Source organism: Aegilops tauschii, chromosome 6 (genome assembly GCF_002575655.3).
Source record: "Aegilops tauschii subsp. strangulata cultivar AL8/78 chromosome 6, Aet v6.0, whole genome shotgun sequence".
NCBI lineage: Eukaryota > Viridiplantae > Streptophyta > Magnoliopsida > Poales > Poaceae > Aegilops > Aegilops tauschii.
Window position 1 is genome coordinate 107,336,278 of NC_053040.3, and position 22,476 is coordinate 107,358,753.

The following is a 22,476-nucleotide window of genomic DNA, read 5'->3' on the forward strand; positions in this document are numbered from 1 at the left end:
CTCCATTCCACGCGCGCGCGGCGCCATCCATACCTCCGACGCAATACCGGCCTTTCGTGCCCAGCGCCGGCCGCTTCGGCAGGGGCGCGCTCAGGCTGTTCGGCGGAATGCCGACCCGGATGCCGGTTCTTACACCGTTACAGCGGCCGTCGATAAGCTGGTTCGGGCTCGTAGATCAGTCTGGGGACGCGTTCTGACGCGTGTGCGTACCGCGTACGTGCCGGAGCGGCGAGCTGGGTGGTTTCTCGGCCGCGTGAATCCTTGGACCTGGTACGTTGCCTAGGTGCTTCTGATCGTGATTCCTCTCGTATTCTGATAGTGTCCAATACATGGTACTCGTATTATTAAATCTCATCTCATTCCTCTCGAATTTTGGACCAACCAAACATTTTCTTGTCTAGTAGTAATTCAGTAATTCGTCTCCAACTACGGCGGCAGTTAAAATTGTCTGATCCAAAGCAGACAGCCCACAGCACATAGCATCTCACTTAAATGGGAACCATTTCAATACTTCACCGAGAAATGACAACCATTCCACTCGTTTATACTTTGCCGCGTGCTTGTCAAACTTAAGCATATGGGGTATAATACTTATAGAAATATCTCAAGAAAGATGAATTTCCTAAAATAATCCTTAAAGAAGTAGTACGTATAGCTTAAAATGGCGACCTGTTAAGACTGTTATTTTGGGACCCGGGCGACTTGGTGCTCGCTGTCAAGGTCGTGGTCTCGTGGAGATGTCTATTGGTATCCATGGCAGCTGTAATTACTAGAACAATACGAGAACCAGTACATATAAACGGGGCAGTTGGGCTGAATTGTTGTTGTGTATGGCCTTGTTCACCAATCACCAAGCATGTGCCTCCTGGACTCTGCAAAGGTACTCTTGGACATGACATTTCGAATTAACGGTGCCGACTGGATTTGCCTTTCGGATTAAATATGTTGATAATCTGGAGTTAGCTTCCTCGTTGCCTTCGTCCACTATGCAGCTATAGCACATTAGTTAGTGCATACAAAGATGATCTTAAAATATATAGGAAGCATTGTGCTGTAATCTCTTGCGGTTCACCAGAAACGAGGAGTTTTCTGTATGCCAATGTTAGAAAACAACCATACTTAGTAAGTTAGTATCATTCTAACCATTTTGTACCAACTATCAACAATTATCAAACTTACTATCATGATATCATGATAACATCCCTGGCGTTTTTCTTGTTCACCTCTAAACAACTTTTATCGATTTTTTACCAGTTCTTGTTTGTGTCATTGTTCAAATGTGTACAGATTCTTTTTTGTGTGTGCAGATTTTTTTTGGGGTGGGGGGGGGGGGGGCGAGTTGTTCATGTGTATTGTAGTGAAAATTTCCATGTACAAGATTAGTGGGCCGAGTACAACTAAGAAAACATGCCACAAGAATCTCCTGGCTGAACACTAATAATGACAGATATGAATGCAAAACATGGGCAGCTTTGGCTTGATTAGAATATTGCCTCTGGTACATGACCCCGCCCGAAGTACAACTTCTCGTTGATTGCTCTAAGATTATCGGAAGTAGTAGTTCTAGTGAAACTAAGAAAGTTAAAACTACATCGTGCTCGAAAATGCAAAGATTGTCTATCATGTTTTTAGTTCATTGTATTTTGGCTGATCTTTGCATATGCCTATATTGACCAGGCAGGAGACTACTTCCATGACAGTTGGCCTCGAAAACTGATTTTGGTCGACACATTTGCAAGCGGCTTCAAGAACCTTCAGCATTTGCTCTTCGTATCCTGTTCCTCTAAGTGTTGGATCCAAGACCTCAACTTGCCTTTCCTCGGACCTCATCTGCAGCACCCATGGGACAAGTTCTTTTGATGTTGATAGGACTGGAACAGGTCGCATTCCAGTGAGCAGCTCAAGCAGTACTACTCCGAAACTGTACATATCGCCTCTCAATGTAGCAACCCATGCTTGCCCATACTCAGGGGGAATGTAACCCATAGTACCGACAAGTTCAGTTGTTACATGAGTTTGGTTGGGAAGAATCAATCTGGCTAGCCCAAAGTCTGCAACATAAGCTTTAAATTCTTTGTCCAGTAGGATATTACTGGATTTGATGTCTCGATGGACAATTTGAGGGTTGCAGACATCATGGATATGAGAAAGTCCCAGGCTAGCTCCTTTTGCGATCTTCAGCCGAGTCGGCCAGTCAAGAGATGAGCTAGCATCATCATCCTTGTTATGCAGCCAATCATCCAGGCTTCCATTCTCCATGTAGGAATATACGAGAAACCTTGAGTTTCCCTGGATGCAGTAACCCCACAGAGGTACAAGATTTTCATGTTGTGCCATGGAGAGAGCATCAACCTCGGCAGTGAACTCTCTTTCCATCAGACACATTTCATCGTTTAGCTTTTTAATTGCCAGCTTGGAGCCATCAGGTAGCTCTGCCTTGTAGACTAACCCATACCCTCCACATCCAATGATGTTTTCCTTGTCAAAGTTGTTCGTAGCTTTCAAAATGTCATTGAATTTGAGCTTGTTTTCTTCACCCTGGCCTTGCGCCATCCGCGTCACCACTAATGTTTGCTCTGAACTAGAGTAGAATGAAGTTGCTTCAGCTTCTCCGTTACTTTCCCTTCTATTCTTTGCCCTAAAACCCTTCTGCCTGATTGAGACAAGGAGACACGCCAGAAACAGAAGAATTGTGATCCCACCGAAGAACACACCAAATGCAATCGCAAAAACAGCCTTCCTATCTCGTTTTTTTCTGGTGGACATAGATAATGAATCTGAACCACATTTGTGAGTGAGCACAGAGCCACACAGCTTTGGATTCCCATCGAAACTAGAATTCTGGAATGTATTAAACTGGCCTCCAGATGGAATAGGCCCTTCTAGGTCATTGTTTGAAATGTTGAATGCTGAAAGGAAGTTCAGGCTATTCAATTCAGCTGGGATAGCACCTGTGAGGTTGTTGCTGGACAAGTCTAGCAGTTGCAACTTTGTCAGGTTGCAAATAGATTGGGGGATCTGCCCAGATAACTTGTTGAAGCTGAGATCAAGTAAAGCAAGCACTTTCAACTGACCAATCTGTTCGGGAATCAAACCTGTGAAGTTGTTGTTGCTCAGATTCAACATTGTTGGGAAAGATGTAACAACACGGTATTGAAGTGATGGACCATCATATACAGGCAGCTCAAAGATCCTTGGGTCCAGATGAGTTGCGTTTTCAGTTGATTTTAGCATTGGCATCTCCATCAAGGTTAATGGGGTTTCTCCTGTAAGACTATTATTTGACACATCCACAAAGAAGAGATGGCTTAGGGAGTTTATCCAGCCTGGTATTGGTCCTGTGAGTTGATTGCTATTTAAAAGTAACATCCCCAAATTTCTGAGCCTTGATATCCATAGAGGTATTGTTCCATACAATTGGCAACCTCCAATGCTCAAAACCTGAAGATTCTCAAAGCCATCAATTATGTCATCCTCTGGCATGCGCTCCCCCCTGAAGTTGTTCCTGATAAGTAGGGTGGTAAGATTCGTGCTGCTCTTGAGGATCTGAATTGCATTTGTGATGTTTGTGAAATTGTTTTTACCAAGTGACAAGAAGGAGAGATACTTCAGATTGCCTATTCTCGATGAGAGCTGCCCATGTAAGTTGTTGCTTGATAGCCGCAGTGCAGTCAGATTACTGCATGAGTATAGGCTTTCTGGAACTGTACCTGTGAAGCTGTTTAACCAAAGATCTAATGTTTTTAGATTGGGCAGGTTGGAGAAATTGACCTTGGTAAGCTCTCCACTGAGGTTGTTGCTCTTGAGGTCAACTATTATGAGATTTGTGCAGTTGCTAAGAGAAGACGGGAGCTTCCCTGACATGTTGTTGTTGCCCAAATGGAACTCTTCCAGTCTCTTGAGCTGGCCTATATAATCTGGAATCTTGCCACTGAAGTTGTTTCTTCCAAGATCAAGGACTACAAGATTTCTGAGGTTGGCTATGTTTGTACCATCAATAGCTCCATGTAATCCATTGTTAGGAAAAGACAGGTGTTCCAACGAGGTAGCATTGAAAAGTTCATCTGGGAGTGTTCCACCGAGGTTGTTATACCCGGCCCTGAGCTCTCTCAGCTTGGAGCAATCACCAAGTCCTGGGGGGATGCTGCCACTGAATTTGTTGAAACACAGATCCAGCAGAGCGAGGGATGGCGAGGTGCTACAGAGTTGAGTTGGTATCTGCCCAGTAAAGCTGTTATTGCTGGCATTGATTGCAATCAGATTCTCCATTGTTTTCCATGTGGTGGATGGAAACTGTCCTGCAAATAAGTTGCTTGAGATGTTTAGTACCTGCAGAGGCCTGCCAGGGGTTGACGATGGCAGCTCTTGGAGTGTTCCGTTGAGCTGGTTAAAGCTAACATCAAGGGTAGTAATGCTGCTGGACGATAGCAATTCCAGCGGCAGACCACCGGACAACGAATTGCCAGAGAGATCAAGGTACTGCAGCCCAATGAGGATCCCAAGGGATTGTGAGATGTGCCCCTCAAGGCCCTTCGAAGGCAGCAAGACAGCGGTGACCGTCCCATCTTGCCTGCAGGTGATCCCTTCCCACTTGCAGCAATCCGTGCCATTCTGCCATGAGGCAGCAAGGCCGCCGTCTTGTGAGAGCTCGGCAAGGAACTGGAGAAGGGCGCCCTTCTCCTGCTCCATGCAGGAACTGATAGGAGAGGCCAAGCAGACCAGCAGCACAAGAGTAAGGCCAAAGGAAGGTATGCCTAATATTTTGCTGCATTTCTTGTTGGAGAAATGGAGTGTCTGCATGGTTTTCTGGTGAAACTAGCATGTAAGCAAGAGCTAAAGTTGTGCCCTGACTGGATGCATCAATGGTGGTCTAATCATGAAAGCGTGTGATGGGGAAGGAACGAAGCAGATTTTGCTCCCATTTTATTTCGTCCACTTGTAGTCGTAGTCACCATGAAGGAAATCAAGGTCATGAAAATTGGATTTTACACAACTGCCACCAGCACACCAGCAGCTTCCTAGTTCACACCGACGTTTCATTATTCCACTATTGTCTGCTGTAATCTACTGACAAAGTCAACTGTCCAATCTTCCTGAACGCCGCCCGTACAGAAAAAAAACTGCATTGTAGATTGTGTAGCCGTCCTTGACTCAGTCCTTACTTAATTTGTACAACATGCCTTAATCTACTCACTTCTCTTACCGGCTTCAAAACAACTCTAAGCTCTTCCCGCTAGAACTTGACCAGAAAATTTACTTCTTGACGCATCTTTGCCTTTTTGTGAACAGGGAAAGGCCTGTTTTGAAAGGAAAGGAAGAGGTGGGTAACGATTTGCAGAATATTCTGAAAGGTGCTTGCGATGGCGAGCAGCAATCTTTGTTGCTTAATGGACGGGGTGGATGGTTGACCTGCTGGTGATCTGTTCTCTCTTCCTTCCTCTTGACCTGACGGGTTACTTGCCCTTATCATTCGAGCGAACTTCGTCTGATGTTTACGTTTGCTGTTGTTTTTCGTTCTCCTGGCTCCACTGTCGCACTTATTATATTGTGGTTCGGAAACGATTCGAAGTAAACTGGGTAGCGTGTGAGTTTTGGCAGTGGCAGGCTGGTTGATCAGTTGGCTCGGATCATGCTGGTATGGTCATGGTCTTTAGGGACAGAACCATGTCTTTATCTTAGAAATATTTTAAGTTGGTAGCGGAACGTCCACCCTCATCGAGATTATCTTTTATTAAAGCTATTAACATTGCCAGTTGTCAACCATTATGTGGACATAAGATCGATTCAACTGTTGTATAGTTTGAGATAATTTTTAAATTTTGCACACAGTTATGGGTTATGATGGCAACAAGCTTTTAAATGACTGAGCATTTTCCTTTTCATATCGATTTAGTTTTAGTTCATGGGTGATGATTTCTTTATTATTTGAGTTGGAAGTTCTTGGGTCATGATTGATGATACTAGGTGCACTATATCATTATTGTTACAACTATTATTATTTAGATGATGCACTCTATCATTGATAATTATATATGTGGTTACAATTTTCCTCTTCTAATTAGGAGAAAAAATAGCATGTGCCAGGGGGGCATGTAGTTTTGACTCCTGAGCTCACATGCACCCTTGTGAACAATAAAAATCCAAAAAAATATAAAAAAAAACATGTTTGAGTGTTCTACCTACATGCAAAAATTTGTGAATAAATGAAATCAGTGGTTCCGTGAAAAAATATTGGTGCTCTAAAATGGTCATTTTTGAAGCATTGATTTTCCCCATTTGCACAGGACACCATAGATGTCACTTTTTGAGGAAAAGCTTGAAAACAGACTTCTCATAAAATTTTGGTTGCTGTTTTTCCTCGGATTTTACCGACCTGGGTGTATGTGAGCTCGGTAATACCTTTTTTTTCGAAACCTCGGGAGTAGAATTTAATTTTCTGTGTCAGGCACTATACGATGAAGGCTTTCAGAAACTTCAGCGCTGGCATCGCTTCCTTTTTGCTGTCAGGTTTAGTATGTACTTGCATCGCTGATCTCTCTGTTTTTCTTTTTCTGCTAGTGCCGACTGAAGAACATGCTGTGTGGGCACAAAAGGCAAGGACACAACACACAGGATCAAGCGACACTGAGTATTTTGCCGTGTCAGGCTGGGGATCAAGCGTGTGTTTCAACATGTTGATGTACCTGGGCTCCGCAACATGCGGCAGTCGAGACTTTCGTTAGAGCATGGTTAATAGTATAGCCAGCTGCTGGCTATAAGACAGTGTCATATCATTTACAACCTATCTTATAGTCAACGTGTACAATAGTAGATCAAAAGAGTGTACTATTTTTTTATTATGTGGCCTACATTTCATTCTCACAAAGTGCCTAGGAGCACGTGCTAGAGCCTAGAGCTGGCTCTTCACGAAGAGTCCGCTCATCTTCTCTCTCCTCTTCTCTTTTCTCCAACTAAGCAGAAATATACTAGTTGCATTAAAAAAAGTAGAAATATACTAGTTGCCATTGACTCAGCTCTATTGTACTTCCTCTTACAGAAAGCGGAAAAAATTCCTATATGACCGGGTTGTACCCAGCCCATCGTGAGACCCTACCCAGCGAATCTCAACACAGCCGCCAATTAATTAATCCTCTAGTTCCAACCGCTAATCCCGTTCCTATTCCAAACATCCAGCCGCTACCATATCTGGATCCCCTTTCCTTTCTCCGGCGTCCACGCCGCCGCCGCAAGCTCAAACCTTTTCCTGAACCCGCTTTCTTTCTGTGGCGTCTACTCTCGCTCATCGTCGCCGCTGCAAGCTATCTGTCGCAGAAGCACCAGAGCTCCATCCCTGTTGTTTTCCCCCGCCGTCCAAGATCAAGTTCCTCGCCGCCTGGGCAGCCACCGGCGCTCCGTCCATGGCCACCTCCTCAGCTCTGCTCCGCTGGATGTGTCCTAGTTACTCCACATTGACCTGCTGGCTGCATCTTTGCAAACGTATAACTTGAAGGAGAGAGCATGTCTGTTCATTTGCTGGTTGCAACACAAGCACATAACTATGTGCTCTCTCCGTCTGCATCCTTTTATTCTGCTGGATATGTTCGTGTTGGAGTAATCCTTTTATTCATTGACAATGGAGCAAAAAGAAGATGCACAGACATTGTTGTTCGGTCAACACTGACGGAAGACGATCAGCAGGACGGCAAAAGGATTACACATTGTGTTGTTGAAGTCAAGTAGTTTGGGATAGTTGATGATTTGTTCAGTTTTCTTCAGAAATTTCTCTCTTAAGTTAAGATAGGATAGTTTTGATGCGGATTGTGGAGCTTTTCTGTTGTATAGTATAAATGAGTTTGATGTACACTCTGAATAAAAGCTCCTCGTAGTCAAAGCTCCTCGTGTATCTGTTGTCAAGAATTTTTATCAGCCAAGAATACAACCTACAAGCTCACATGCATATCCATTTCCACAAATAGTGTTTCTATCCTGAAACATATAACTTTGTATTGAGGAACCAACAAGAAACAAACAAGACATGCTAGTAGGTTGACATGTCCAGCTACCTAGCCTCAAGAAACCCACAAGACTCATCCCTGCTAGGTAGCAACATATGCAGCGGCGATGATCACTTGCCCTTTCACATGGATAATCACAACGTTAAGCCCAAATAACAAGCCTGAATTGTTGACAACATATCAAGGCAAATGTCATAAGCTTTCATTGATATGCACATCAAATTCGTTTACACCATGGGCCACATCTTGTATGAACAAAATTCGGAAGAAAAAGAGCTGCCTATGTTCAGTTTTTGACAGCTCATGTCAAACAACAATTTACAGGGAGCATGCTGATTGTTAGTAATACACCGGCGGCCAAAAACTTTTCCGCAACCAAGGGTTGCGTGCAGCATGCTTAGTGTGCCAGCGGTGCGGCGAGTGGAGGCGCATTGTTGTGGCCGGCGGCGACAAGTAGCTGGGGTGGCGCCGTGAACTTGGCCACCGACGAACGAGGCCGTTGCAGGCGGGGATGGAGCGCGCCTAGCTGAGTTGGTGTACCTGGTGGCGAGGAGCACACCGGCGGCGAAGTGGCGAGCAGCTGGGCTTATCTCGCCGGCGGCTGGAGTTTGGGGGCGTCAAAGAGATTGGGAATCACGATTTGGAAACGGGGGAAACGAGGAATATGACGGCCGCTCCTTTAAGATTCGTACCGCCAGCTGTCACACGCGGGAGAGGGTCTCACGATCTCTTTCCGCAAAACCACGGGACACTGCCGCCTACAATGGCAATTGGCAATTACTTCATGTAGTCCCTTGTAGCCCTTCATGTAGTCGTACTTGATCACTTCATCTTTCTTGTTGATAAGGTTTGATTGGGCTATACCACCAATACCCACAACATCATTGGGGTCGGAGCAATCATAGTCTTGTCTTCCCTCTTCTTGAGCTTGGCATTCAAAGGATTGGGCAACACCTTCTTGAAGAAGTTCTTCTTAGGGGATCTTAGCTTGTCTTCTTTCTATATGGACACCCATCGGCAAAGTGCTTTGGTGACTCTCGCAATTGTAGCAAGGGCTCACTTTCTTCTTCACTGATAACTTGCCCTTGTTTTTTAAACCACACTAACTACAAAGAGAGCCATTTGATCATTTTTTCGATAAAGGGCGCTTTTATTAACTCAAAATGTAGCATCGAGCGGATACAAAGCATAAAGAGCGACACCCGGCCTCTGCATAGCTAAGATGCACACAGCCATCAAAGAAACAGTCTGGCAAAAGATATAAAAAACGACAAAGTGGCAACAGTAAAGCCATATGGGGCCGAAACTATGCCTATGTCGACGGAGAAGGTGGACCGATTCGGAGATTATGCTGCCACCCATGTTGGGTAAAAACCTCCCTGGCCACCCGCTCCAACCGCATACACACCGCCTTGAACAGCGATTGGTACTCCGTTCGGTGCAGAGTAGACCACATACGAAGCCAGTGCGTACAATGGTAAATAACCTGCATAGGAGAAGAGATTTTGCCATTAAAAACGTAATCATTTCTACATAGCCAAAGCGACCATAGTAAGGCAGACGCTCCCACCCGTATTAGCGTACTAAAAGTATTTGGTATTCCATCAAGCCAGTGACCATATATATTGGTAACACTTGTTGGTGGATACAAATTTGACGCTATTTGGATAACTGACCATGTAGAACGCGCAAACTTGCATTGAAAGAAGAGATGTTTGATTGTCTCGTCATGAGTACAAAAACTACGTTTCTTGCTTCCTTTCCAGTTGCGTCGAGCGAGGTTGTCTTTAGTTAGCACAACTCCTCTCCGAAGATACCACATGAGAATCTTAACTTTTAGTGGCATCTTCGATTTCCAGATTTGTTTATTATTGGCCACTGGAATCTCTGTGTGCGATAGTGCACGATACATAGAGTCAACTGTGAAGGACCCAGATGTAGTAAGATTCCAGCGAAACACATCCCGCCCTTGTGTCAAGTTAATCGAATCCAAACGGGATAGAAGATGTTGCCATGACACAAGACGGGGCCCAATCAAATCCCTCCGAAATGATATATCTGGCGGGGAAGAGCCATTTGATCATATGAGGGGCATTCATCGGAGTCAACCTTCTTCCTTGTCACTTGATTCAACAACTCTTACATGCTTGGCCTTCAATTCTACGCTTGGCCTGGTCAGACCTTTTGTCATGGCGGCCACTTTCTTCCCATTGGACACATATTCTTCACGTTGCACGGAAGTTCCAATCCATCATCTTCGAGAAACCAAACTCGCGTCTTACGTGAAATACCATGTCATCATAGTGAGGAGCAAGAGCGGTCAACAACTTCTCAACAAGAAACCGGTTGGTGATGATGAATCCATTATTGGACTTTTCACACTAAAGCTTTAAAGCTTCACAACGAGGGCCTTGAGTCGGCCATGAAGATCTTGAGGTTTTGCATTCGTTTCCAACACAAAGAAGTGTGTCTCACTTTTGGCCATTTCATATATTGAGAGTTGAAGTGTGGAGGTCCCGGTATTGGCCAACAATATATTATCCCATATTTCCTTGGTAGGATTCGATATGATAAGGTTCCTTCTCTCCTTCAAGACAAACCCTTTCTTATCAATATGCATGTGGAATCATTGAGTTGATCATCAAAGGCTTTTTGAGAAGTTGGGTTATTTGGGTTGACGGGATTGAAACCGTCAACCACAACCCTCCACATATACTACAGGTGCCCCGCATCTCAAATTCCCAAATTGAGAAATTTCCTTTCTCATTATAAATGGAAGAGTTATCTTGATAATCAACTTGTGATTTGCCCCAGAAAGTTATCTCAAAGTGGCAGTCTCAAGTCTACCACTAGTGGTTAAGAATAGCATTTGTCATGATATCTCAAGGAGAATAGGGTGAGCTTTCGTGGTGTTGGTATTCCTTCATGGTAACTGAAGGAAATATGCCCAAGAGGCAGTAATAAAGTTATTATTTTATTTCCTTATATCATGATAAATGTTTATTATTCATGCTAGAATTGTATTAACCGGAAACTTGATACATGCGTGGATACATAGACAAAACACAATGTCCCTAGTATGCTATCAAAGATGGTTATGTTTCCTAGCCATAGACATGTGTTGTCATTTTATGAACGGGATCACATCATTAGGAGAATGATGTGATGGTCAAGACCCATCCGTTAGCTTAGCATTATGATCGTTAAGTTTTATTGCTATTGCTTTCATCATGACTTATACATGTTCCTCTGACTACGAGATTATACAACTCCCGAATACCGGAGGAACACCTTGTGTGCTATCAAACGTCACAACGTAACTGGGTGATTATAAAGATGCTCTACAGGTGTCTCCGAAGGTGTTTGTTGGGTTGGCATAGATCGAGATTAGGATTTGTCACTCCGTGTTTCGGAGAGGTATCTCTAGGCCCTCTCGGTAATGCACATCACTATAAGGCTTGCAAGCAATGTGACTAATGAGTTGGTTACGGGATGATGCATTACGGAACGAGTAAAGAGACTTGCCGGTAATGAGATTGAACTAGCTATGGTGATACCGACGATCAAATCTCAGGCAAGTAACATACCGATGACAAAGGGAACAACGTATGTTGTTATGCGGTTTGACCGATAAAGATCTTCATAGAATATGTAGGATCCAATATGAGCATCCAAGTTCCGCTATTGGTTATTGACCGGAGATGTGTATCAGTCATGTCTACATAGTTCTCGAACCCGTAGGGTCCGCACGCTTAACGTTCGATGACGATTTGTATTATGAGTTATGTGATTTGATGACCGAAGTTTGTTCGGAGTCCTGGATGAGATCACGGACATGATGAGGAGTCTCGAAATGGTCGAGAGATAAAGATCGATATATTGGAAGTCTATATTCAGACATCGGAAAGGTTCAGAGTGATTCGGGTATTTTTCGGAGTACCGGAGAGTTACGGGAATTCGCCGGGGGAAGTATTGGGCCTTAATGGGCCATACGGGAAAGGAGATAAGGGCCTCAAGGGGTGGCCGCGTCCCCCCCCCCCCATGGGCTGGTCTGAATTGGACTAGGAGGGGGCGGCGCCCCCCTCCTTTCCTTCTCCCCTCTTCCTCCTTCCCTTCCTTCTCCTAGTTGGAATAGGAAAGGGGGGGCGAATCCTACTTGGACCGGGAGTCCAAGTAGGACTCCCCTCTTTGGCGCGCCCCCTCTAGGGCCGGCCTCCTCTTCCTCCCTCCTTTATATACGTGGGCAGGGGGCACCCCAAAGGCACTCAAGATTTGTCTTAGCCGTGTGCGGTGCCCCCCTCCATAGTTACACACCTCGGTCATATCATCGTAGTGCTTAGGCGAAGCCCTGCGCCGGTAACTTCATCGTCACCGTCACCACGCCGTCGTGCTGATGGAACTCTCCCTCGGCCTCAACTGGATCAAGAGTTCGAGGGACGTCACCGAGCTGAACGTGTGCAGATCACGGAGGTGCCGTGCATTCGGTACTTGGATCGGTTGGATTGCGAAGACGTTCGACTACATCAATCGCGTTACTAAATGCTTCCGCTTTCGGTCTACGAGGGTACGTAGACACACTCTCCCCACTCGTTGCTATGTTTTCCTAGATAGATCTTGCGTGATCGTAGGCAAAATTTTGAAATACTACGTTCCCCAACAGTGGTATCAGAGCCAGGTCTAAGCGTAGATGTTATATGCACGAGTAGAACACAAAGAGTTGTGGGTGATAATAGTCATACTGCTTACCGGCATGTCATACTTTGATTCGGCGATATTGTTGGATGAAGCGGCCCAGACCGACATTACATGACCGCGTTCATGAGACTGGTTCTACCGCCGTGCTTCACACACAGGTGGCTAGTGGGTGTCTATTTCTCCAACTTTAGTTGAATCGAGTGTGACTATGCCCGGTCCTTGTTGAAGGTTAAAACAACACACTTGACAAAAAAATGTTGTGGTTTTGATGCGTAGGTAAGAACGGTTCTTGCTAAGCCCGTAGCAGCCACGTAAAACTTGCAACAACAAAGTAGAGGACGTCTAACTTGTTTTTGCAGGGCTTGTTGTAATGTGATATGGTCAAGACGTGATGAGATATAAATTGTTGTATGAGATGATCATGTTTTGTTAAAGTTATCGGCAACTGACAGTAGCCTTATGGTTGTCTCTTTATTGCATAAGATGCAAGCACCATATAATTGCTTTACTTTATCGCTATGCGATAGCAATAGTTGCAAAAGCAATAGTTGGTGAGACGACCATGTGACGACACGTTGATAGAGATCGGGATGATGGAGATCATGGTGTCATGCCGGTGACGATAGATATCATGACGGTACTTTGGAGATGGAGATCAAAGGCACAAGATGATGATGGCCATATCATGTCACATATTTTGATTGCATGTGATGTTTATCTTTTATGCATCTTATTTTGCTCAGTATGACAGTAGCTTTATAAGATAATACCTTACTAAAATTTCAAGGTATAAGTGTTCTCCCTGAGTATGCACCGTTGCGACAGTTCTTCGTGCTGAGACACCATGTGATGGTCGGGTGTGATAAGATCTACTTTCACATACAACGGGTGCAAGCCAGTTTTGCACACGCAGCATACTCGGGTTAAACTTGACGAGCCTAGCATATGTAGATATGGCCTCGGAACTCTGAGACCGAAAGGTCGAGCGTGAATCATATAGTAGATATGATCAACATAGATATGTTCACCATTAAAAACTACTCCATCTCACGTGATGATCGGACATGGTTTAGTTGATATGGATCACGTGATCATTTAGATGACTAGAGGGATGTCTATCTAAGTGGGAGTTCTTAAGTAATATGATTAATTGAAATTTAATTTATCATGAACTTAGTCCTGATAGTATTTGCATAACTATGTTGTAGATCAATAGCTCGCGATGTAGCTCCCCGTTTTATTTATGATATGTTCCTAGAAAAAACTAAGTTGAAAGTTGTATAGTAGCAATGATGCGGACTAGGTCCATGATCTGAAGATTATCCTCATTGCTGCACAGAAGAATTATGTCCTTGATGCACTGCTAGATGACAGAATTATTGCAGGAGCAGATGCAGACGTTATGAACGTTTGACAAACTCGGTATGATGACTACTTTATAGTTTAGTGCACCATGCTTTACGGCTTAGAACCGGGACTTCAAATATGTTTTGAAATGTCACAGAGCATATGAGATGTTCCAAGAGCTGAAATTGGTATTTCAGACTCATGCCCGAGTCGGGAAGAATGAGACCTTTGACAAGTATTTTGCCTACAAGATGGAGGAGAATAGCTCAACCAGTGAGCATGTGCTCAGAATGTCTGAGTACTACAATCGCTTGAATCAAGTGGGAGTTAATCTTCCAGATAAGATAGTGATTGACAAAGTTCTCTAGTCACTATCACCAAGTTACTAGAACTTCGTGATGAACTATAATATGTAAGGGATGACGAAAACGATTCCCGAGCTCTTCACGATGCTGAAATCAGCGAAGGTAGAAATCAAGAAATAGCATCAAGTGTTGATGGTTGACAAGACCACTAGTTTCAAATAAAAGGGCAAGGGAAAGAAAGGGAACTTCAAGAAGAATGGCAAGCAAGTTGCCACTCCCATGAAGAAGCCCAAAGCTAGACCCAAGCCTGAAACTGAGTGCTTCTACTGCAAAGGAAATGGTCACTGGATGTGGAACTGCCCTGGATACTTGGCGGATAAGAAGGATGGCAAAGTGAACAAAGGTATATTTGATATACATGTTATTGATGTGTACTTTACTAGTGTTTATAGCAACCCCTCAGTATTTGATACTGGTTCAATTGCTAAGAGTAGTAACTCGAAACGGGAGTTGCAAAATAAACAGAGACTAGTTAAGGGCGAGGTGATGATGTGAGTTGGAAGTGATTCCAAGGTTGATAAGATCACCAGCGCACACTCCCTATACCTTCAGGATTGGTGTTGGACCTAAATAAATGTTATTTGGTGTTTGCGTTTTTTTTACTATTTACTGTGAGGCAACAGCCCCACAGTCCTTTATTCATCTCACACAGTACAAAGAAAGAGTTACAAATATTTACAAAGCAACAAAACTTACCCAAGAAACATCTAAAGAACTCACCTATATACAAATATACAGAGAAGCCTATGGAAGGCTCTGAATCCAACCAAGAGGTTTTGGCTTGATGCTATCCTTAACCCTATGCACCAACAGGGAGATGCCATGAATAAACAGACATCTCCAAGAGCTAAAAGAGGGCCTAATCTACCTGAAAGTCCTCCCATTGCGTGTGATCCAAATGCACCAAGCAGCAGTGAGAAAAACCTCAAAAAAGAAAGGGTGCCCAAAGCTAGTCTGAGCATGAAGCAGGCAGTCTCTCCAATCTCCCCCTGGTGTGACCAATCAATTTGCAGATAGTTCCAAACTCTGAGACTGAAATTACATGTGAAGAACAGGTGGATCCTATCCTCATAAGTCCTGGCCGGGCACATGACACAGAGATTGTCCTCCTCGTTGCTCCTCCAGTGTCGCCGAACCAGTAAATCCTTTGTGTTCAGTCTATCAAAGAACAACAGCCAAGCAAAACATTTGATCTTCATTGTACATTTACTCTTCCATAGCCATTTACATGGAGGAATAATTGGAAAGTGTGAGTGCATGAGAGTATAGAAACTCTTTGCAGTGTACACCCCCTTGTCCATCCAAGACCAAACATCATTTCCCAAAGGATCACGTTGCAAATCAGAAATCCACCTGTGCAAACAATCTAGTTGTGCAACAGCAATTTGGGAAATGGGCAGGTTAAACAATGAAGACACCTCAGAAGTAGAGAGGAATTCTGCCACAGATAGTTTATCATCAAGAACATAAGAGAATAACTAAGGCAGTCTATCCCGAAGGGGACGTGTAGAATCACCCACAAACCAACCATCAGACCAGAACAGCACCGAATCGCCAGAGTTGACAGAAACAGTGGCTACTGCTCTGTAATTATCAGCCAGTCTGAACACATCTTTCCACCAGAAAGAACCACACAACACTGTAGCTTGTGGCACAACACCATGATAATAAGAATCCCAAATCAAAGACACCCAAGGAATATCCTCTTTGTTAAAGAAGTTATGGAGGTGCTTGATCAAGAGAGCCTGGTTCTGTAAATGGAGGTTAATCACTCCAAGACCACCATTCTACTTAGGTCTACAAACCATGTCCCATGCAGCTAGTGATTGCCTAGGTGTGTCCGAATTTCCTCGCCAAAGGCATTGCCTCTCAATCCTCTCTAGCTGCTTGATAATACCCATAGGGATATCCAGAGAACATAAAAAATAAATGGGCATGGAAGATAGGACAGAAGTTAGAAGCTGAAGTCTGGAACCTTGATTGAGCATAGCAGAGCTAGCAGTCAGACGCCTTTCCAATTGGTCAACCAGAGGCATAAGGTCTTGAATATTTGGTGTTTTGCGTTGAGCATGAATATGATTTGATCATGTTTATTGTGATACAGTTATTCATTTAAGTCAAAGAATGATTGTTGTTCTGTTTACATGAATAAAACCTTATATGGTCATACATCCAATGTAAATGGTTTATTGAATCTCGGTCGTAATGATACACATATTCATAATATTGATGCCAAAAGATGCAAGGTTAATAATGATAGTGCAACTTATTTGTGGCACTGCCGTTAGGTCATATTGGTGTAAAGCGCATGAAGAAACTCCATGCTGATGGGCTTTTGGAATCACTTGATTATGAATCACTTGATGCTTGCGAACCATGCCTCATGGGCAAGATGTCTGACTCCGTTCTCCGGAACAATGGAGCGAGCAACTGACTTATTGAAAATAATACATACTGATGTATGCAGTCCAATGAGTGTTGAGGCTTGCGACGGGTATCGTTATTTTCTAACCTTCACAGATGATTTGAGCAGATATTGGTATATCTACTTGATGAAACATAAGTCTGAAACATTTGAAAAGTTCAAAGAATTTCAGAGTGAAGTGGAAAATCATCGTAACAAGAAAATAAAGTTTCTATGATCTGATTGTGGAGGCGAATATTTGAGTTACGAGTTTGAAACAATGTGGAATCGTTTCGCAACTCATGCCACCTAGAACACCACAGCGTAATGGTGTGTCCGAACGTCGTAACCGTACTTTACTAGATATGGTGCGGTCTATGAAGTCTCTTACCGATTTACCACTATCGTTTTGGGGTTATGCATTAGAGACAGATGCATTCACGTTAAATAGGGCACCATCAAAATCCATTGAGACGACACTGTATGAACTCTGGTTTGGCAACAAACCTAAGCTGTCGTTTTCTTAAAGTTTGGGGCTGCGATGCTTATGTGAAAAAGCCTAAACCTGATAAGCTCGAACCCAAGTCGGAGAAATGTGTCTTCATAGGATACCCAAAGGAGACTGATGGGTACACCTTCTATCACAGATCCGAAGGCAAGATTTTCGTTGCTAAGAATGGATCCTTTCTAGAGAAGGAGTTTCTCTCGAAAGAAGTGAGTGGGAGGAAAGTAAAACTTGATGAGGTAATTGTACCTTCTCCCGAATTGGAAAGTAGTTCATCACAGAAATCAGTTCTAGTGATTCCTACACCAATTAGTGAGGAAGCTAATGATGATGATCATGAAACTTCAGATCAAGTTACTACAGAACTTCGTAGGTCAACCAGAGCACGCCGCACCAGAGTGGTGCGGTAATCCTGTACTGGAAGTCATGTTACTAGGCCATGATGAACCTACGAACTATGAGGAAGCGGTGATGAGCCCAGATTCCGACATATGGCTTGAGGCCATGAAATCTGAGATAGGATCCATGTATGAGAACAAAGTATGGACTTTGGTGGACTTGACCGATGATCGGCAAGCCATTGAGAATAAATGGATCTTCAAGAGGAAGACGGACGCTGATGGTAGTGTTACTATCTACAAAGCTCGACTTGTCGCGAAAGGTTTTCGACGAGTTCAAGGTGTTGACTACAATGAGATTTTCTCACTCGTAGCGATGCTTAAGTCTGTCCGAGTCATGTTAGCAATTGCCGCATTTTATAAAATCTGGCAAATGGATAACAAAATTGCAATCCTTAATGGATTTATTAAAGAAGAATTGTATATGATGCAACCAGAAGGTTTTGTCAATCCTAAAGGTGCTAACAAAATGTGCAAGCTCCAGCGATCCATCTATGGACTGGTGCAAAGCATCTCGCAGTTGGAATATACGCTTTGATGAGTTGATCAAAGCATATAGTTTTATACATACTTGCGGTGAAGCCTGTATTTACAAGAAAATGATTGGAGCACTACAACCTTTCTGATAAGTATATGTGAATGACATATTGTTGATCGGAAATGATGTACAATTTTTTAGAAAGCATAAAGGAGTATTTGAAAGGAGTTTTTCAGAGAAAGATCTCGGTCAAGCTGCTTACATATTGGGCATCAAGATCTATAGAGATAGATCAAGACGCTTGATAAGATTTTTCAATGAGTACATACCTTGACAAGATTTTGAAGTAGTTCAAAATGGAACAGTCAAAGAAAGAGTTCTTGCCTGTAAGGTGTAAAGTTGAGTAAGACTCAAAACCCGACCGCGGCAGAAAATAGAAAGAGAATGAAAGTCATTCCCTATGCCTCAGCCATAGGTTCTATAAAGTATGCCACGCTGTGTACCAGACCTATTGTATACCTTGCTATGAGTTTGGCAAAGGGGTACGATAGTGATCCAGGAGTAGATCACTGGACAGCGGTCAAAGTTATCCTTAGTTACCTAAGAGAACTAAGGAAATATTTCTCGGTTATGGAGGTGATAAAGAGTTCATCGTAGAGAGTTAGTCGATGCAAGCTTTTACACCGATCCGGATGACTCTGAGTCTCAATCTGGATACATATTGAAAGTGGGAGCAATTAGCTAAAGTAGCTCTATGCAGAGCATTGTAGACATAGAAAATTTGCTAAATACATACGACTCTGAATATGGCAGACTCGTAGACTAAAACTTCTCTCACAAAGCAAAACATGATCACACCTTATTATCTTGGGTATTAATCACATAGCGATGTGAACTAGATTATTGACTAGTAAACCTTTGAAGTGTTGGTCACGTGGCGATGTGAACTATGGGTGCTAATCACATAAAGATGTGAACTAATGGTGTTAAACCACATGGCAATGTGAACTAGATTATTGACTCTAGTGCAAGTGGGAGACTGAAGGAAATATGCCCTAGAGGCAATAATAAAGTTATTATTTTATTTTCTAATATCATGATAAATGTTTATTATTCATGCTAGAATTGTATTAACCGGAAAACTTGATACATGTGTGGATACATAGACAAAACACAATGTCCCTAGTATGCTATCAAAGATGGTTATGTTTCCTAGCCATAGACATGTGTTGTCATTTGATGAACGGGATCACATCATTAGGAGAATGATGTGATGGACAAGACCCATCCGTTAGCACTACAAAGAAAATACACTTCCGTGATGATACGTGTTTGTCACAGTAGGTCGCGTTTTTTGTCATGCATGTACATCCATGACAAATTTATGACAGAATCAAGATAGTCATACCTGTGCTATCGTAGAAGTGTTCCATGACATTACCAAAATTATCATCACGGAAGTGTCCACTTCCATGACGATAAATCGCCCGTCACAGAAGTGCTTTCGTCAAGGGTGACCGACACGTGGCATCCACCGTAACGGAACACCGTTAAGCTATCGGGTCGGGTTTTGGATCCGATAACCCGTTAACAGCCCCGACCAATGGGGATTTTCCACGTGTAAAATCATCATTGGCTGGAGGAGACACGTGTCAGGTCCGCGTTGGCACAGGTGTCACTCATCCAATGGGCGAGACGCGCCTATGATACGTTGACACGTGGACCAGCCCATCAAGTTTAAATGGGTCGGCCCAACTGAAGGCCCACAAGATTTTGCGGATCATAATGGGCCGACCCAGCTAAAGGCCCACGAGATTTTGCGGACCATAATGGGATGGCCTAGCTAAAGGCCCACAAGATTTTGCGGGCCATAATGGGCCGGCCCAGGTAAAGGCCCACAAGATTTTTGTGTGCCATAATGGGCCGGCCCAGGTAAAGGCCCACAAGATTCTTGCGGATCATAATGGGCCGGCCCAGCTAAAGGCCCACGAGATTTCGCCGACATTAATGGGCCGGCCCAGCTGTAGGCCCACAAGATTTTGAGGACCCTAGTAGGCCGGCCCATTAACTGGCTGCCATGTTTTGGGCCAAATGCCGGCCCATATTTGATCCGGTCCATTAATGGCCTGCCATGCTCTGGGCCTAATAGTGGCCCATATGAGATCCGGCCCGTTAAAAGCCTACCACGTTCTGGGCCAAATTACGGCCCAGATCAGGTCCGGCCCTTTAAGAGGCTTTGGGCTCAATTATGGCCCATATCAGATTCGGCCCGTCAACTGGACACTATGCTTTTGAGCCCACTTGCTAAAGGCCCACTTAGTAATTCGGCCCGATATTAGTTTTGGCCTGTTAAGGCCCCGTTTAACATTTCGGCCCTATATTAATTTCGGCCTGTTAAAAGCCCGTCATATAGTTGGGCCTAACTACGGCCCGGTTTGCATCCGGCCTGCTCGCAGCCGATATCTGATTGGGCCAAACAAGGACCGAGACAATTTTGGCCTGTTAAAAGCCCGTGATTTGATTCGCACAATCATGGGCCGGGGTTCATTTCGGGCTGCTGCCGGCCCGTGAGCTGTTCGGCACGTTTCAGGCCCAACCTACATCGTGATTGCATGACGGCCCGATTATGTACCGTAATTTTATGGTTTGGCCGGTTTACTGCGAAGATAGGATATATATACAGTAAAATAACTGCAGCATCGTGAATAAGAAAAAACCTAGACTATACAATAAAGAAATTATGGCATATTACATCCACTGGGCATCAAAGTTTGCCACTATGATAATAAAGCACAAGAAGACAGCAGATTACATACACTTGGCATCAAAGATCGCCACCAGTGCAAATAAACACGCCGACAAAATAGTATACAAAACCGACAGCACTTCAATAGAGTTCAAGAAAGGTTAGCCCTGCTGGGGAGCTGCAGCGCAAGCAGCTGAGCAAGATGATGAGACTGCGCTTGTTCAACACTTATATCTTCCTCACTCTGAAAGATAAACAAGCAGACAGATGACAGGTTTTGCACATAAAAGTATCAGTGCTGACAATTCATCGCATTTCTTACTGACGAATAAAGTGACACAGTTTAAAATTGCATTAACACAATATGGTATTGTTCAGGTCAAGACATGGCAGGAAATGACATTGTGAAGGAGTTGGCAGCTTCACGACACCACTGGATTACAGATCAAGAACTCATAAGTATCAATGGTTAGTGTGCTGTCAATTTATACCATTTCAGATTGGCAAATAAAGAGACGGTTTAAATAATAGTAGAATGATATGACATTGTTCATAGTTAAGACATTGCAGAATATGACATTGTGCTGTAGTGGGTAGGTTCACCACACCACTGGATTACGGATGAAGAACAGAAGCATACATGCAGTGCAAAAGAAGATCACTTTCTCTGTATAGTTTAATTTACATGGTATGAAGAAGGAACTTGGTTGTACAACTGAAAACTTAAATTGAGAAAGGACAAACTTTTGTCTATGAACTACATAATAAACTTTAAACAAGCAATTTGATGCAAACACCAAAACTAAACAGCTGTTGCAGTCATGCCTAACCAAATATATACAACAAAGTTTGAAGGCTTGAGATGGACAAACTTACATTATTGGTGAAGACAGGCTCTATAAAGGCCTTGTCCATGCTGATGGGGGGGGGGGGCAATTCAAGAAGTTTACCACAGAATCTTCTTCAAAAGCATTGCCTTTATTCTACATTTTGTTAAGAGTAAATATAGATGTGATAATATACGAAAAAATGGAGAATATTTAAGATAAGATGAAGAGTGATGCTACATAACCAAGTAGCTATAAATGTAAGTGCAGCGATACAGGCAAAAGGTGCAGCCAAGAGCAATGCACAGCTAAACTTCTTCAGTACCAACCTTATGGTAAGAGTAAATATAGATCTGATGTGTAGAAAATGGAGGGCAAAGGAAAATAAGCTGCAGAGTGATGGTACATAAACAACTACCTGTCATTATAAGTACACTGATAAAGGACAGCATGTACTTACAAGAACAATGCAGAGCTAAAAAAACATTGTCATTGGATATATTCTACACTAATGTAACCATTCATACAGATCAGATAATTTGGAGCGAACAATTGATAAGCAAGCTATCATGCATACTGTTGTCACATAATGAACCAGGTATGTATGCAAGTACAGTGATACAGGACAACAGGTACTAACAACAGCAAAGCAGTGGGCAGCATATTTGTGATATCCTGTCGTTCTTGTCAAACCGGAATTCTTCTTCGAGCAGATTT

At 43.4% G+C, this 22,476-nt stretch overlaps 1 protein-coding gene across 1 annotated transcript; it reads right to left on the reverse strand.

The window, feature by feature from the left end:
* Window positions 1–1,469: 1,469 nt before the first annotated feature.
* LOC109747583 (tyrosine-sulfated glycopeptide receptor 1-like) lies at window positions 1,470–7,913 on the reverse strand. Its single transcript, XM_020306618.4, has one exon. The coding sequence runs from the start codon at window positions 4,798–4,800 to the stop codon at window positions 1,621–1,623; it is 3,180 nt and encodes a 1,059-aa protein (XP_020162207.3). The 5' UTR covers window positions 4,801–7,913; the 3' UTR covers window positions 1,470–1,620.
* Window positions 7,914–22,476: the final 14,563 nt, after the last annotated feature.